Genomic DNA, 18493 nt, shown 5'->3' with positions numbered 1-18493 from the left:
GTTGTTGTTATGCACGTCGAGAAAGTTATAGTAGATTATGAATCAATTAATGAATTCGAAATACATTGTCTCAATTACATTACAGATTATGTTCTCAATAATATTACAGATTGTGTAGTATTGTATTACCTATTATGTAAATTAAAAAAAATCTGTTTGTGCTGCTATATTCTGTACCATTGCAACAATTTAATTTATCCTGAGTATCAATAAAGGATTATTTCACTGTAATTTATTACATTTTTAGCACTATCGCGGTGGCACTGTAGCGTGTTGGCCTCACAGTTCTGAGACCGGCCCCGCCTGTGTGGAGTTTGCCTGTTCTCCCCGTACCTGCTTGGCTTTTCTCCGGGCACTTCGGTTTCCTCCCACATCTCAAAAACATGCATCATTAATTGGACACTCTAAATTGCCCATATGCGTGAATGTTAGTGCAACTGTTGTCTGTCTCCATGTGCCCTGAGATTAGCTGGCAACCAGTTCAGGGTGTACCCTGCTTCCTGTCCGATGACAGCTGGGATAGGCCCTATCACTCCCGCGACCCTTGTGAGGATAAGCGGCTCAGAAAATGGATGGAATGATGGACAACGTCACGTTACCAATTGCCTTATTGCACTGCTTCCTCCTAGTCAACAGGGGGCGCTGAATGGCGTGACAAATAAGGAAGTGCCCTGCAGTATTATGAATGAGCGTCTGAAATTAATTTTTCCCTCGTAACGGGTCACCATCTCGTGAAGTCGACGCGAGTGGACGAGGCGTGACAAAACCTCCAAAATGTCCGCGAGCGCTGTTTACGTCTTGGATTTGAAAGGAAAGGTAAAGACATAACGGGGCCGGCTGGCTAGCGTTAGCCTAGCAGCTAACTATGTAGCCGCCATTCTAGCAATTCCTCGCTGACAGCTTAATGCGAAGTGGATAACGGTCTCTCTTTAAGAATGTCGCGTGGATTAAAAATAATGTCAGCAATTGTAAAGTGAACACCGAAGTGCTTTGGGTGTGTCAAACGGTAGCCGGCGTGATGTGAAGGTTGTAATAACGCATCCCACAGGCTGACAGCTGTTTGCGCTATTTTATGCTAGAATGCCAAGCAAACTCACATCTAACCTTTTCAACTCGGGTCCTATGGTGCTTTTTCCCCTTTCAAATACACGTAATGATAAATAGATAACTATATGTTTCAATAGTTCCCCCCCACACACCACCACCCTGAGATCATTCAATGTGGCAAACTGCAAATTGTTTGCTTTTGGGTATTTTTCGTATGAACGAAACTACTTACTTTTTAATGGCGACTGCTGGGCAAATACAGTGCCGTGGAAAAAGCATTTTCCAAACTCAATTTCTTCTTTCTCGTTTTTTTTATGCTGTAAATCCCTCCATGGTTGATGAATTAAAACAAATGCAAGGAAAAGCGGGCAAAAATATTTCCACAGAGAGGTGAAACTGGCAGTTCTAGAAAAAAAAGTTTGATTTCATTTGTTGCAGCTGAGGGTGGCCCAGATCGTTATTAGGTCTGGGGAGTGGGGGCAATTATTTTTCCAAACAGGGTCATGTAGCTTAGAATACTGTACAATAGCCAAATATCTACATTTGAAAGGTAAAAGCATTGAGTTCAATTAGAAACACTTCTGTACATTGCCATGCTTTCTTTCGTTTCTTTCGTTTTTTCAACGACAGCTGTTTCAATGTTGCAGACATTTTTCAATGCAAAACCCACTTCTAGTGCAGATGGGAAGTGGTGTAAAAAATATTAAAAACAGAATACAATACAGTGATATGTAAATTCTTTTCTATCTACATTCTGTTGAATTCACTACAAAGACAGGATATTTGTTGATGTTTAAGATTCCATCCATCCATGTTCTTTTCCGCTTATCCTCATGAGGGCCACGTGGAATGCTGGAGCCTATCTCAGCTGTCAACGAGCAGGAGGCGGGGTACACCCTGAACTCGTTCCCAGCCAATCGTAGGGCACATGCAGACAAACAGTCATGCTCAGAATCACACCTAGGGGCAATTTAGTGTCCAATTAATGTTGCGTGTTTTTGGGATGTGGGAGGAAACCCACGCAGGCACGGGGAGAGCATGCAAACTCCACACAGGTGGGGCCGGGATCGAACCCGGGTCCTCAGAACTGTGAGGCCAACGCTTTACCATTCACTGTGCCGCCCAGTCAGAGTTTTATCAAATAAATTCACAAATAGCCACCTTAGCCAAAAGAAAAGCTAATGTACACTCTCTTAACAATATTGACAGGAACAAATGAAAGTAAAGAGCAATGTTTAGCTAGGTGCTCTCCAACTACAGCAGGCACGGGGATAACATGCAAGCTCCACACAGGCGGGGCCGGGCTCGAACCCGAGTCCTCAGAACAATGAGGCCAACGCTTTACCAGCTGACCACCGTGCCTCCTTGTTTAAGCTTATAAACATTATTTCTCTTACTTTCAAAGATGGGGGTGGGGGGGGAGTCTACTATTTTACCAAAATATATATTTATTCCCACATAGTGGGAAAATAAGTTATTGCTTTTGGGGGTGACGGGAAATCCCTTTTGTTAAAACCAATGTAATACAATCCTTAATAAAAATCCTGAACTATTTCTAAAAAAATATGTTTTGCCAGTTATTCATAATCATCACCACCTTGTACAATTTCAATAAGTTGAGTGTAGCCTTCTGTAATACTCATCCCTTCTACTTCTATATCCAACAAGTATTACTGTACTTATATCCAGTTTGGCCGCACACGCTCAGAAGAATTCTTGTTTCATAAAAAACTACTGAGGCTTGTTCCCGTCAGGTGCTGGTGTGCCGAAACTACCGCGGCGATGTGGACATGTCCGAGATTGAGCACTTCATGAGCCTTCTGATGGACAAGGAGGAGGAGGGGACGCTGTCTCCCATCCTGGCCCACGGCGGCGTGCGCTTCATGTGGATCAAACACAATAACCTCTACTGTATCCTTTGGTTGCTTCGCATCACACACTAAAGAATCGCTCACACAGGTGCTGCTTGAGACATACAGTCAACCCTGACATATTTGCAATTCGGGATTCGCAAATATCCATATTCACAGATCTCTTTATTTTGGTAACTTTTTTTATTCTATTGGCTATTCCCAGTGTTTCTGCCCAGGCCAAACTGATTAAAATATTAGTTTGGCACCATCTGGTGGAGTCTTGGTCGTGGTGTTAGGTTTGTAGTCTCAATTAATTTTTGTTTTTGGCCTGGGTTTGAAATGCCCTGTTTTGTTGATGATCCTTAAATGCACCTCTTAGACGTTCAAAAGTGAACCTGTCAAACGTTTTAGAACACCTCGACTTTTCCCGTTTTTAAAAATTATAGTCGTTGTTGTACTGTGAAATGAAAGAACACAAATAAAAAAGTGGACTACAAAGAAAGGTACAGTGAAGAAAATAAGAACACACTCCTCTTGGAAGGGTCTGAAATTTTCATCATAGGTGCATGTTCACTGTGAGAGGGATAATCTAAAAAGAAAAATCCAGAAATCACAATGTATGATTTTTTTTTTTTTTTTATGATTTATTTGTGCAATACAGCTGCAAATAAGTATTTGAACACCAGAGAAAACCAATTTGAATATTTGGTACAGTCGCCTTTGTTTGCAATTATAGAGGTCAAACGTTTCCTGTAGCTGTTGACCAGGTTTGCGCACATTGCAGGAGGGATTTTGTCCCACTCCTCCACACAGATCTTCTCTAGCTCAGACAGGTTTCTAGGCTCCTTCCAAAGATTTTCGATTGGGTGTAGGTCTGGAGACTGGCAAGGGCCACGCCAGAACCTTGATATGCTTCTTACGGAGCCACACCTTGGTTTTCCTGGCTGTGTTCTTCGGGGTCATTGTCATGTTGAAAGATCCAGCCATGACCCATCTTCAGAGAAAGAGGCTTTTCCCCAAAATCTCCCAAAACTTCATCCTCTCCTTAATACAGTGCAGTCATCCTGTCCCATGTGCAGAAAAAAACCCCCAAAGCATGTTGCTACCACCCCCATGCTTCACAGTAGGGATGGTGTTCTTGGGATGGAATTAATCATTCGTCTTCCTCCAAACACAGTTGGGGCTCCACTCCGATTGAGATTGACCGTCATGTTTAGCTTCTTCCATTTTCTAATGATTGCTCCAACAGTGGACCTTTTTTTCACAAAGGTGCTTGGCAATTTCTCCGTACCCCTTTCCAGCCGTGTGGAGTTGTACAATTTTGTCTCTGGTGTCTCACCAGCTATGATAATTGCCACCTTGTACAATTGAAATAGCCTTGAAAAGTGTTCCACTGTGCTGCTTTGTACTTTGATGTTTAAGAAACTCTCTTAACTTGAATCGCCTCAGTGGTGGCAACATCCAAGAAAAACGCCAGCGTTTCCTTGGTTTTCTCCTTTTTGTACAAAATTGTCCAGGTAGGAATTGTATTTTGAAAAACAGCAATTCTTGACGAATTGATTTCTAAAGCGAAGTTTGTGCTCCTGGAGGTTTTTTCCGAGTATTTCAAAGAACTGGAGGAAGAGAGCATTCGGGATAACTTTGTTATCATATACGAGCTGATGGACGAGCTGATGGATTTTGGCTACCCGCAGACCACTGACAGCAAGATACTGCAAGAGTGAGCTATCCCATAATGCAGTGCAGAGTCTAGCAGTGTAGACAATGACACTGTTTGAGTATTTCACATCTCGCGTGTTTTGTTTCCTCCCCATCAGGTATATAACTCAGGAGGGTCACAAACTGGATACGGGCGCCCCTCGCCCGCCCGCCACAGTCACCAACGCGGTCTCCTGGCGATCGGAGGGCATCAAGTACAGGAAAAACGAAGTCTTCCTGGATGTTATCGAGTCGGTTAATCTCCTGGTAGGAACTATTAGTTTTCGCCTTGCGCAAGCTTGTTGCATGTGTCGCTCTCGGAATGCCTCAAACGTTCTTCCTGTGTGTGGCACAACATCCTTCAGTCAAGGTAGCAAAGCTTGTGCTCCATTTGAAAAAGCTTTTCCGCGCTGCCTCCATTCCTCAGGTCAGTGCCAACGGCAACGTTCTGCGCAGCGAAATCGTCGGCTCCATTAAGATGCGCGTCTTCCTGTCTGGCATGCCCGAGTTGCGCCTTGGCCTCAACGACAAGGTTCTGTTTGAAAACACTGGACGTGAGTTCCCACAATACGATAACGCGCCGTGGGCGCTAATTTGGGTGAAAACTGAATTTTCGAAACTCCTGTTTCCATCCAAGTGAGGTATTGAGTGTAATAATGCTGCAAGCTTCTCATAGCTAATGACTGTTTTTTTTTTTTTATAATGCACACTAGTTCAGATTTAATCCAAAGTGCCTCCATTTTGCCACAATTTCTGCAAAACATCATTAATCGATTATCAATTCCGCAGAATCGCAACCATTGCCTGTTAAGATCATCCGGACTGCAATAAAACTGTAGAATTGACTTTTACTTGACATCGTCCGGCTCCTCTCTGAAAATATTGTCTGTTGTGGTTTCTTTCATTCCAGGTGGCAAAAGTAAGTCAGTGGAGCTGGAGGACGTCAAGTTCCACCAGTGTGTCCGTTTGTCTCGCTTTGAGAACGACCGGACCATCTCCTTCATCCCACCCGACGGAGAGTTCGAGCTCATGTCCTACCGCCTCAACACTCACGTGAGTCCAATGTTTTTTTAAAATGCCGTTCAAGACTAATTGAAAAGATGTCGATAGCAAAATGAGGAGCAAGAACCAAGTCCAAAGTCTCCTAACTCCCAAGAACATATATACACAGAATGCAGAGCGACCACAGTCTAGCAGAATGCTCATCTACAAGTTTTTGCAAAAAACTCATCCACACACTGTCCATCCATCCATTCTTTGAACCGCTTATCCTCACGACTGTGCTGGAGTGCATCTGTCTCTGAATTCATTTTTTCCTAATAGTGTTGTTATACCGAAGCTAACCAAAATAAAACATTTCTTACCATTGCTGCGGCAGTACAGCAATACTATCACGCTGCATTGTGTGATATGTGACAGCAAGCGGATTCCAAGTTTTGACAATCAGCTGGTGTGCGTGTGGAAGTACAGTGGAACCTCGGAATCTAAACATACTGTAATTCATTCCTGTGAAATGTTCAAAGACAAAGTTGTTCAACTTCCGAAACATATTTTCCCATCGGAAATAAAGTAAATGACTTTAATCCGTTCCCGACCTCCTATTAGTAGATTGCTATTTTAATTCCTGTTTATGTAAAAACGTGCCACCCTGCAGTTAAAAAATGGATAAACCTAAAGCAAATTAAATGTGTACCATTTACCTTTTTGGGCGCGGTGTAATTGCATCGGAGGGACTCATGAGGGAAGGAAGAAGTGTCGAAGTCAGCCCTCCATGATTTCATTCGGTAATTCTCCAGGAGCATTTTCATTTCTTTTATGATCTGTTGCCTTTGCTTTGTAATGCTAGTCACTCTTTGGCAACTCTAGCTCTTTTATTCCATTTTTATTCTTTATGATAGTAGACCCAGCTAGCCTAGCCTAGCCTACTTAGCAAACAGGCATTTCTGTACTTAGACCTAATGTGGTTTGCACAGCTTTCTTTTTCCTTTGCTGCTGGAAGCACCGCTGTCTTTCTTTGTGTCCATGGCAAAGATAATACTGAAAAATAATCAAAAACAATCTTTAGACGCATGAGCAAAGGTCACTTATTGCACGCACCGGCATGCAATAAGTGACTCCATGACTTCCGGTGAACAGCGGCTCGTCTCGACACAGCCACTTGTGCATCCGTCATCGCTATCCGCTCAATATGGATTTCGCTTTGGACGGATGTTAGGAAATGGAGAATTGGGCTGAAACTAGAGGCATTTTTTAGGTCATATTTTTTTGGTCGAAAAGCAATTTCTACAATTACCAAGCTGTTCGAATTCCAAGGTTCAACTGTGTTTTCGTTTTAGTTCACTTGTTTGCTAGGGTGCGCATTGCGCACACGCACTGATTTTTATCATCTCAATCGAATTGTGTTTGTGTGTACGTGCGTTACTATTGCTCTGATGGTTACTGTTGTACTTGAAGTGAGCAACACAATTAAAACACAATCGGTGAGACTCCTTTTTATGGAAGTAAATTTGTGTCACCAGGGTGGGAATTTGAAATGTAGTGACCACATTTTCAATAGCTGTATATCAGTGTAACTTTTCAATGTTAACAATTCAACTGGCTACAATTCGCTGTCTAAAATTCACCGTTTGTGCCACCAGGCAGGGTTTACTTCAGGTCAGAACCAAACACCCAGGCTCTCCAGTTATGCTTTTTTAGTATGTGACGTCATCTGACTAAGAAAGCGTAACTGCGTTCGGTTCTGACCTGAAGTAAACCCTGCCTGGTGGCAAAGACGGTGAATTTCGGTTGAATTGTTAACATTAAAAAGTTACACTGAAACACAACCATTGAAAAATGTGATCACTTTCCATTTCAAATTCAACTCCTGGTTTCCGTGGGATTTCAAATTCAAATCGCGGTGGCACATATTTACTTCCATACTCCTTCCCCAAACTCGATATGTTGTAGTACCGAAACTGACCTATAAGAGGCAGTACGTTGCCACGGGGCATCCAAACTGGTGAAGGACTTGGGATACAGGGAATAAAAAGACCTTGTTTAAGGCTTTATATTTCAAGCATGCAGCTGAGTGCCTGGAGTTTAAATTCTTTCGAACCACTTGCTGATGAATATTTAACCTTTTCAAGAGCTTTATACACGGATACCAACAATACAGCACAGGAGGAGAATTCAGGGATACCAGCAGCAGCACTTCAGCCTCTCTTTGTTTTGACTCACCACAGCCAATTGTTCCTCCTTTTCTGTCTCTAGCAACAATGTCACCCTCAGGTTGTTTCCTAATTGCCTATTGTTCCTTTTCACGTCACATTTATGGAAGCAGTGGCTCTATGTTGACCGCACAAATAAGGATTTGCAATGGTAAATACACAACAGGGTTAACAATTACGATTGACGGCCTGGAGCAGAATGGGGGAAAAAAAAAAGTCACCCTTAACACACGCCGTACCTCAGGATAATCTGTCGAAGATTGTTAACAATTGGGCCTTTGCTGAATTGTATTTAGAAAAGACGCAGGGGGGAATGGTCAAGTTAGGCCTGACTTGGGATGTATGCACGGTAAGCATCTTTAAAAAAAAAAAACCACCCGGTTTCTGCTCTCGTGATAATGTATGTTCTCCACTAGAGGGCGGCTATTGAATAAGAAAGTTAATAATAAAATGGCAATCCACTGAATTTGCATACAGATGATGGACTGTGCTGTTGTTTGTTTCAGGTGAAGCCCCTCATCTGGATCGAGTCCGTCATCGAGAAGCACTCTCACAGTCGCATCGAGTACATGATTAAGGTAAGTTCTGGCATTGTCTGGTTCCCATAGTTGCATTAGGAAGTTTTAGTACGTTATTCAACAATTAGATGGTAATTAATGGGTCAGTCTTCCTTTTCAATTGCCACCGCAGTGAATATGATTCACTTTTGCTATCATGTGCGTGACAAGAACGTTCCAAACAATAAACTGGTTTCTCACCTTGGCCCGTCTGTTCACCTACTTGTCTTGCCGCCACCCATCCCAGGCCAAAAGCCAGTTCAAACGGCGCTCCACCGCCAACAACGTGGAGATCCACATTCCTGTGCCAACGGACGCTGACTCTCCCAAGTTCAAGACCACGGTTGGCAGCGTCAAGTGGGTTCCAGAGAACAGCGAGATTGTCTGGTCCATCAAGTCCTTCCCTGTGGGTGACTCATACGAAAGAGTGCGCTTTATGCAAATGTTACTTGTTGGTCTTGCGGTGATTCATTCTGGAGCCAAACCGGCTTGCTTTCAATTCTCCTGCATCGTTCCGGTTTCTAAGATGTTGTCCTCGTGACAGGGCGGCAAGGAGTACCTGATGCGGGCCCACTTCGGCCTCCCGAGCGTGGAAGCAGAAGACAAGGAGGGGAAGCCCCCAATCAGTGTCAAGTTCGAGATCCCTTACTTCACCACCTCAGGCATCCAGGTACGAACCACCTGAAATGCAGTGGCACTACTTCACCATTAATCATTAGATTAAGTCAAAAAAAGTGATAGCGACCTCCTGCCTGCCAAATTGAGCATAAAATGAGTCATTTATGCTCGCCACACTTGAGTGTAGCGCATAAAAACACATGCTCTTCACTATCTCCACGAATTTCGACAATTCAAACTTGACAGTGGAGTAGCTGCAAAAGTTCACGTAGTAATAAAGGAGCTGTCTGACTGGCCTTTGTGTTTATGATGGAGAAAACATCCCTTATGCCAAAAAACGAAAAAAATGTTCCCATCATCAAAACAATGATGCAAACGAGCTTCCCCCTCGACGCGCTGTTGGCAGCATCAAACCACACAGACTACATAATGACAGCCATCCCATGATCTTAAACGATGCCGGAACGGGACATTTTCACATGTCGTGACGGGACGCGTTGCAAACGCTACTTGGCAACGCGTTCAAAGACTTGTTTGTGCTCTACTCAGGTCGCCGTAATTGCACATATGTGTTCCACATCAAACCGAAGCTTAACAATGTACATATTTTTTTAATTGACTAACGTTTCATTTTCCCATACCAGTCAACAACGTCATCATACCACCCGGTATGTTGTATGTAAAGAGGATAAAAACTGATTTCAAAGAAATGAGCTTGGGTAGTGTTTAGAATGTGTGAATTTCTGGAACCTCGTTGCTCTGTTCAGCAAATTATGTTCATAAAAACAAAACACATGCACGTCAAGTATATTTTGTTGGTATCTCCCACCGTGCAGTTCCACTGCAACAATGTTTCACTATGTCTTGAATTATTATAAGAGGACGTCAACTGTACTATTTGATACAATATGATAAGGCGGTCAACGAGATATTAATGTGTTGTGAATCATTTGTAAACAACGATAAACCGCACTCTCGTAACCGTGTTTATTCACCGTATGGCAAGTTCAAGGTACAGCCACATTGAATGCTGCCTTTGAGCTTCGATCATTTTATAGTTTCATTTTGAAAAGAGCCATTTTGTGAAGAAACGCTATTTATGAAGGGTTACTACTTCTAACCCACAAAGGGTCTAAATGTGACATACGTAAATACTGGTGAGGCCGGCCATGGTGTACGGATTAGATACGGTGGCACTGAAGAGACGACAGGAAGCAGAACTAGAGGTGGCAGAAATGAAGATGTTGAGGTTCTCGGAGTGAGCAGATTGGATAAGATTAGAAATGAGCTCATTAGAGGGACAGCCAAAGTTGGATGTTTTCGAGACAAGGTTAGAGAGAGTAGACTTCGATGGTTTGGACACGTTCAGAGGCGAGAGTGAGTAAATTGGTAGAAGGGTGCTGAGGATGGAGCTCCCAGGCAAAAGAGTGAAAGGAAGACTTAAAAGAAAGGTTGATGGATGTTGTGAGGGAGGACGTGAGGACAGTGGGTGTTAAAGAAGAAGATGCACGAGATAGGCTGAGATGGAAAAAGATGACACGCTGTGGCGACTCCTAACGGGACAAGTCGAAAGGAAAAGAAGACTTGCTCGTATTAAGTATATTGTTAACCTGATAGCTTATTTGGCTGAACCAAACCAATAAGAAAAAAACGTATTGTATTTTCCACACTACAAGTCGCACCGCATTATAAGGCGCACCTCCAATGAATGGCCCATTTTAAAACTTTTTCCACATATAAGGCGCATAGAAAAGACGCTACAGTAGAGGCTGGCGTTACGTTATGCATCCATTAGATGGAGCTGCACTAAAGGCTCAATATTGATCCATATATAAGGCGCACCAGATTATAAGGCGCATCGTCAGGTTTTGAGAAAATTAAAGGCTTTTCGGTGCACCTTATAGTGCGGTAAATACGTTACTTTGTATTGTAATTGTCTGTGCATGTCTTACTATTTAGCAAGCAGTTGTTCTGTAATTATTTGTGTGAGTTCACCCAAAAAGGGGAGACAAGCTATGGTATTTAGGGGTAAAAAGGGTACCATGTACCACTTTTCAAGCATTTGACATTTGTCCTGATTTTTTTTAAGTTTGCGTGTACGTCATGCAGCACACTCAGAAATGACACGCTCCTCTTAAAGTCAAGTGGAACGTATGATACTAGTAATTTGGTCACTCTCACTTTGCCCACTGGATGGCTGGTGGTTGCGGGTGAGCCCTGATGAAGATGTCGATGCACTTACAGATGGGCGGCAAAATGCGACTTGAGACAAGCGTGACTGACTTTATCTTCAACTGCGTGACTTCATTTTGACTTTCTCAATTATCGCTCTCTCTGCTAGCCGGCCACCCGTGTTCCCATCCGGATCGCGCGTTAGGGTTTTTATATTAGAGAGCAGCAGCGTCTTCCCTTGCTTTTCGTGCCGCATTCTCTGTGCGAGCACTGGGAGTGAAGTTCAAGTAACCTTTGTAAATATCAGAGCACGAGAAGGTTACCCTTAACTGGGCCAGTAATTGCAGAGGAGGCAGCACAATTAAAGTACGCGCAATGCTTTTAAGCGCTTATATAAATGAGGCAAGGCCACACTTATGGCAGGTGGTAATTGACGCCAGCTAAGGTGACAAGACAGGAAGGCAGACACTAGCCTCTTTGACGGGGATGCCACAAAATTACAGCAACAGGGCTGGAACGATTTATGTAGCTTAGCGAGATATTGCCATAAAACACGGCGTCTTGCATTCAGACAATTCGATGGCTCGCAACCTAGATGGCATGATGATGAATTATATACTAACAAATCTTTCATCAGAACAGGAAGGGAAAAGTGAGTGACAGGTGCTCAGTGTCCCTTTCGGCAGTGTCAAATACCTGTTAGACTCAGGGACCATCCGGAGTCAAACGCAATATTTTCAGTCTCCTGAGATTCAACTGGCTAAAATTCACTGTCTGAAATTCAACGCTTTCTTAGTCAGATGACATTGCTGACTTAGAAAACGTAACTGGATTGGCTGGTTGTTGGGTTCTGACATCCTTTGCTACCGTCTAAGGCCTGAAGTAACCCTGCCTGTTTTACACTGAATTTAGATGTTGAATTTCAGACAGCGAATTTTTGCCAGTTCAGTCTCAGGAGACTGAAAATATTGCGGTTGAATTTTGAAAGTTTTTTTTTTTTTTTTGGTATACATGCCGAATTTAACATTGAAAAGTCAAACTGAAATACAGCTATTGAAAATGTGATCACTTTGGAACAACTGAATTTTAAAATGTAGTCAAAATAAGTATACAAAAATACAACACAAAATTTTCAGTGGCATTATTAATTAAAATCCTAGTGGCACATATTTACTTCCATTGTCCACACTGTCAAAACGTCATCAAACTACAATCCAATCTTGTGCGTTTTGTTGTATTTTTTTTTCTCTCCTGTGCTATTCATACAGAAAAGCGACATGGTCGCAATTCCCAAATTTTTGTCGTTTTGCGGATGAATCGACTTGTCTTTCAAAAGGCGGTAAATTCACACGTCTTTCTCTCTACCCTTTCATTAAGACACGTACTTTCCATAGAATGGCAACAAAGGCAAAAAAGGCCTCTCTGCAATTGTAAGCTTGCTCGCTGGATTGATATTTTTGTGGCTTTTGATGTCATTTTACGGCCAGCTCTTATAGTACATGGAGTCCTCTGTCTACGACTGAGATCCGTTCCTACAGTAGTGACGTAACTCGAATTTCGACTCAAGTCGTATTCCACCATTAAAGTCAGAATTTACATCAAAATACTTTAAAAAAAACAAAACATGATTGCTGAAAAGGTGGATGCAGAAGAAGATGAAGAAGAAGGGGAGGCTGTGCTTAGCTATTGCGAAGGAACCTGGTCCTCAATCCTCTCCATCTCGACAAGTATCAAAGAACTTTGTTTTGTGATCATTGACATGGGAACGAAAGCCTTCACATGCGTTAAAATACAGGCTTTGTTTTTAATAATTGTCACCACGGACGACCGACTGAAGCCTTGGTGGTGTTGGTTTCTCTCCTTTCTCCAGTCTTTTTATGATCTTGACCTTCATTTCCATAGTAACTGACTTTCTTTTGGCTTCAGAAGCATTGCTAAAAGACACAGCTTTCTTCTCTGGGGCGATAATATTTAAAAAGGATGGCGAAAAATGCGAAGATACAAACATTAGCCAGAAAAAATGGCGGATGGCGAACGGGCGTTGTAATGTCGAAACGTCTTAGGTCGAGACTGTCTTAACCTGAGGACTCCCTGTACCACAGAATGCAGAAAATTCCCGGGTTAACTTTGTCCCCCATTCATGAGGGCAAACACTGTCCCGACGTGGGTTCAGGTTGGCACCACTTGACTGTTTCCATGCAGTTGACAAAATGCCAAGAAATGATCAAAACTCTATTCTTGCTTGTGACTGTTTTCCTGTGCCATTTATACAGAAATGTGACACGGAAAAGAAAAAAAAAAACATCCCTGCACAAGCTTGAACGGTATTTCGGTGGCTTTTTGATAGTGTTTTGGTGAATGCTGCGATAGTATCTCAGGTGGAAAATTCCTCGGGCAACTTTTTTTTTCCCCCCGCGTTCAAGAGGACAAAGGCCAGATTGTCGTGAGATCTCCGCACTCAGCAAAACGCCATCAAATTACGATCAAAATTCCATTCTTGCTCGTGACTTTGTTTTCCCGTGCCATATATACAGAACGGTGACCCAAAAAGGCATCCCGCCGTGGCAAATTCCGAAGCTAAAATGGTGTTTTGGCAGCTTTTTGATGGCTTGTGATTGTTTTCCTTGCTGTTTCTAAAGAACATTGACACAGGAAAAAATAGGCATCTCTATTGCAAACAAAGTCATAAGTGAGAATGGTATTTTGGTGGCTTTTTGACTGCGTTTTTTTTTTGCTGACTGCGTGGACACGGTCGCGGCGTGCCAGCTCGATCCCGCGTCACTCCAACGCTTGCCCGTCGCGAATCCACCAGCCGCCGTTCTCCGTGACCTCGCCGGGTCGAGGGAAAAGAAGGCGACCAGGGAGCTGAGGACCGCCGCCAGTCTGCGGAAAAATTGGAACCCGGCGTGACAGAGACATGTCGGTTTATCCCCCTGGAAAAAGGAAAAAACAAAAAACGGTCATGTCAGCCTTACAGTGGTCAAATGCGCATCCGGGCCTCTTAATGGTGAGCGTCCACGTGTGGGCAAGTCACGGCTGCGCAGGAGTTGTGTTTTCGTGCGCGTACGCAGCAGTTTGCAGCAATCTTTCCTCTCCAAGTTGTGACAGCAAATGTCGCTGTGTCATCCGAGTGCACTTGTGTTAAGGTGGAAGGGTATTTTTGGGCCTTTTTCTCGAAACCCAGTCGTGTGGTAACATTCGTCCAGCTCGATTGTCGGTTAATGGCTTGTGAAAGCCGTACGGGGGATTGTGCTGATGCGACCAAAAAAGATAAACACAGTCATGTTGAAGAAACGTACGTTTCCCTCGAACGGTGGTTCTGTCGCTTCTTCCCCCTTCTTGTGAGTCACCGCGCCGCTTCCTCAAGTCCTCGTATTGCAAGACTCCCTGAAGATGAACTCTTCGTCCTCCTGAGGGCTCGAAAGGTCTGTGGTTCGGACGAGGGGGGGTGTTGGGCCTGCAAAACCATACAAAGTTCTAGAACCTTTCCTCTCCGTCGCACTTACCCCACTAAAATTATCTTTAATGGCTCCAGCCACCAAACAGTAAATTCTGGTATGGTTTAGAAGAGTCAAACCTAATCTGGGTTGTGTTTTTAACGAGGCGTTTGGACGCCAGATGGCTTCGTTAGCAGTGCATATAGAAGCGTGATCCAGAAGGATGTCAAATGTCGCTATCATTTGTCTTTATCATTTTACAATTATTGTTTTTTTTTTTGCTTGGTTGGTCATTTTTTTTTTAAATTTGGCCTTCCAATTCTCACTTCAGCCAACACACTTCCTGGCACCATAAAATTCTCATGGCATGCACTTCTTGACAGACGTGACTCTGGATGTCATCACATCAGGATTACCGTCAGTCCTGGCCTACAGAGGGGACCTGGTTACGAGCCTCACCGAGTACATTTGTAAAGAAATACCATTTGGTACAGACGTAGGCTGCAGCCGTGTAAAAGCCGCAAGTGCCCACATTGAAACGCACTTTCAAACACAAGATATTTACAAAGACGGTACACAGAAAGAGTTTAATGCTAGGGCGGTGCTAATGCTAACGCTAGCGCGGGGTTAACGCTAGCTAGCGCTAACAGGGCCGGTAAAAATCATCAATACCGGTAAATATCACTGAGCCCTGCTAAAAAAATTCTGTAGAATTCTATAGAATTTGTACTGAAAAACTTGTTCTATCGGACTTTGGCTGTGATTTTCTATAGAATTTCTACAGAACAATAGCATTTCTATTGAAATTCTATAAGACTTGGGTGCTTAAGTTCTATAGTTCTTTAAATAGTCTTTAGAAATGTTCTATAGAACATTGTTAGCAGGGAGACATGCGAGTAACAGCAGCAACACGCTAACGCTATCGCAGTGCTAACAGGGCCGGTAAAAGTCACTTCCTCGGCACACATATTCCACCAGTCTCATTCGTCCCTTCTCCGCTCGAGTGTCCCTTGCGGCCGTTAGAAAAAAACGCACAAATTAGCCGCATCGCCGCATAAACTGCGGGGTTAAACGCGTGTGAATAAAGTCGCGACTTGTAGGACAGAAATTACGGTAATCCTGCAGTTTCGCAGCGTCTGCCAATCTGATTTTGTTCCATGAGATCAAGACACACATTAGGAGCCATTTTTAGGGATGCCATCCACGGGGTACCTGAAATAGGATAGCACAGTGGAATAGAGGTTAGCACATCCTCCTTACAGTTCTGAGTTCCGGAGTTAGAATCTCAGCTCCACCCTTCCTCTGTGGAGTTTGCAAGTTCTCCGTATGTGTGCATCAGTTTTACTCCCACATCCCCAAAACATGCATGTTCGGTTGATTTAAGACTCAAAATTGTCCATAGGACAATAGAATTCAATTGCAGATGGTCGTATATTTATTTTTATCTTGTGACGGACCAATGATCAGTCCATTGTTCATCCCGCTTCTCACTCAAGGTCACCCTCTTGACCGTAATGAGGATTAGCTGTGTAGAAAATGGATGGAGGATACCTGAAATACACAAATGCAATGTCCATCCATCCATTTTCTGAGCCGCTTATCCTCACAAGGGTCGCAGGGCTTGCCGGAGCCTATCCCAGCTGTCAAAGGGCAGGAGGCAGGACTACACCCTGAACTGGTCGCCAGCCAATCGCGGGGCACCTGGAGAGAGGCAACAGTCACAATCACACGTAGGGGCAATTTAGGGTGTCCAATTAATGTTGCATGTTTTTTGGGGGGTGTGGGTGGAAACCGGAGCGCCCGGAGAAAACCCACGCAGGCACGGGGAGAACATGCAAACTCCACACAGGCAATCCTCGATATTGAACCCGGGACCTAAGAACTGTGAGGCCAACGCTTTCCCAGCTGATGCAATGTGATATCGGAACTAGAAATCATAAATCCTAAAATAGTCAATAGTTACAATTGTCGTGAGCAGTTGCGTTGGTAACTTTAGATTTATCGGCAGGTGCGCTACCTGAAGATCATCGAGAAGAGCGGCTATCAGGCTCTGCCGTGGGTGCGTTACATCACGCAGAATGGAGGTAAGAACACACACACACACACACACACACGGGCATTAGGCAAGAGTTAGGCAATGGCCTGCAATATTGTGGGAACTGATGCACTTCTATAAAAATAAGAAGCGCTACAACATGAGGCAACTTCCTGTGAAATCTGTGAAAGTGAAATTTTTTCTCTCCCCCCCACTCCCCCCTTTCATATCATAATGTGGAAAAAAAAAAAAAAAGGTTCTGCATGTCGGGTCTCCGAGTTTCACTAATTGCCGCACATCCACATCTCATTTCCTCGGCCGTCTCCCGTCCTCCCGGATCGAAAAGCTGCCGCCGCTCGATTTCTCTACAATTGCACCTCTTTTATTTATCCGTATATTAAATTAAGTCTTCGCCCATTTCCTCCCACAGATTACCAGCTCCGCACCCAGTAAGGCAACGCCTCGGCCAGGGTGGGAGGAAGCCGGACGACGGCGGCGGCAGCGGCGGTGGGGGGAGGGGGTGGGCGGTCCGGCTAATGAGGCCGTCGTTGGCAGGTGTCAGTCAAGAGACCGCGGAGGACTCACTGACTTGTTTTTGACCATTTTCAAGTCGGCGCAAATATTAGAAGGGGGGAGTTCGTACGTCGGAGGAAGGCGTTCAGTTTTCCATCGCGCGGCCAACTAAAGCAGGAGTCATGTTTACACGCAGTGTCATCACTAGGTCACAAGCATCACACACCTCCTCTATTGATTTCTTTTTTTTTTATGTATATATCTGCTACATATCAATGAGGTCAGTGTTATCACTTACAAGCGAGCCAATCAGTATGCTTCTTGGCGTTACGGTGCCATCACCTTTTCTCCATTGTCAGCTTTCAAACGCGCCTAAAAGAAAAAACGTTCTAATTACGGTTGCATGGTGATTCCTTATCTATAAACCCCTTCTCTATGTAACCACATCCTCCAAAAAAAAAAAAAAAAATCATTAAATGTATATTTAGAGAAAACACTTGCAGACTTCTTTTGTCATTGGTGGACACTCCGATTTTTTCCAGGTAAGTTTTAATTCTCAATTCTGATTTTGTGCCTAAATGTTTCATTTCTGTTTTCCAATAACCCATACCCCATTTATTTTATTTTTTTTTTACATTTATTGAACACTTGAAGCAACCAGGAATTGCACCAAACGGATGTAAACAACTGCATTCATAGGGTGAAGGACCATTAAATATTGGTCAAATAGTAATCTTGCGCTTTAATGGAGGTATGCCACCATGCTGCAGTACACTTTGATGGTTAAAATCCAAACATATATCATGTATATACTTATACACATCAGTACAAAAGGGTGATGTACTTTTTCCTAATGAGAACTAGTCGAATGTGAACAGTGGGTATACTACACATTACATTTTGCTTTGTATTCATGTACTTTTTGTGATGAGAAGTGATTAATGTAACCTTAGTACAGAGAGCAAAAAGGCATATTGATCATGATTCTATATCTTTCCCCCCCTTTTTGTTTTTTTCTCCAATAAACCTGTCCTGTTCAGCTGCAAAATGGTAGCTCTGGATACTTTTGTGCTGAAACTGTTTTGCTGTGCAGGAGGAGAGTTTGAAATACTCCCTTATATTTATTTTACTCCCTTATTTTTGAAACATTATACACATACGTAATGATTATGCCCTATTGCCATTACTCTCTAAAATGACAACTGTTCAAATACTAACATACTGTATAGAGCTCGTGCTCCTACGTCATAAAATCATGTAACTCGTCATATTGCCGGTGTGACGGCCTGAGCGTTCCCCCGTGCTGAAAAGTCTCCTTGTGATGGTGAGGGGAACGCTGGGTACGTAGCAGACG

At 43.4% G+C, this 18493-nt stretch overlaps 1 protein-coding gene across 1 annotated transcript; it reads left to right on the top strand.

Moving 5' to 3' along the window:
• Positions 1 to 632: 632 nt before the first annotated feature.
• On the top strand, positions 633 to 18150 carry ap1m1 (adaptor related protein complex 1 subunit mu 1). The gene is made up of 12 exons (XM_061839859.1): positions 633 to 816; positions 2802 to 2958; positions 4350 to 4417; positions 4490 to 4620; positions 4718 to 4865; positions 5026 to 5152; positions 5509 to 5651; positions 8314 to 8385; positions 8612 to 8770; positions 8909 to 9034; positions 16600 to 16675; positions 17057 to 18150. The coding sequence occupies exons 1-12, from the start codon at positions 775 to 777 to the stop codon at positions 17077 to 17079; spliced, it is 1272 nt and encodes a 423-aa protein (XP_061695843.1). The 5' UTR covers positions 633 to 774; the 3' UTR covers positions 17080 to 18150.
• The last annotated feature ends 343 nt before the right edge of the window (positions 18151 to 18493 follow it).

Source organism: Syngnathoides biaculeatus, chromosome 13 (assembly GCF_019802595.1).
Source record: "Syngnathoides biaculeatus isolate LvHL_M chromosome 13, ASM1980259v1, whole genome shotgun sequence".
In the NCBI taxonomy this organism is placed as follows: domain Eukaryota; kingdom Metazoa; phylum Chordata; class Actinopteri; order Syngnathiformes; family Syngnathidae; genus Syngnathoides; species Syngnathoides biaculeatus.
The sequence above is the reverse complement of the archived record's forward strand: the minus strand, read 5'-3'. Positions and strand labels throughout refer to the sequence as shown.

Bases quoted from the DNA above. Each gene is read 5' to 3' on its own strand.
- ap1m1 (XM_061839859.1), top strand. From the start codon at position 775: ATGTCCGCGAGCGCTGTTTACGTCTTGGATTTGAAAGGAAAG. The intron at 8,386-8,611 runs GTAAGTTCTGGC...CACCCATCCCAG, and splicing joins GCATCGAGTACATGATTAAG to GCCAAAAGCCAGTTCAAACG. The intron at 8,771-8,908 runs GTGGGTGACTCA...TCCTCGTGACAG, and splicing joins GGTCCATCAAGTCCTTCCCT to GGCGGCAAGGAGTACCTGAT.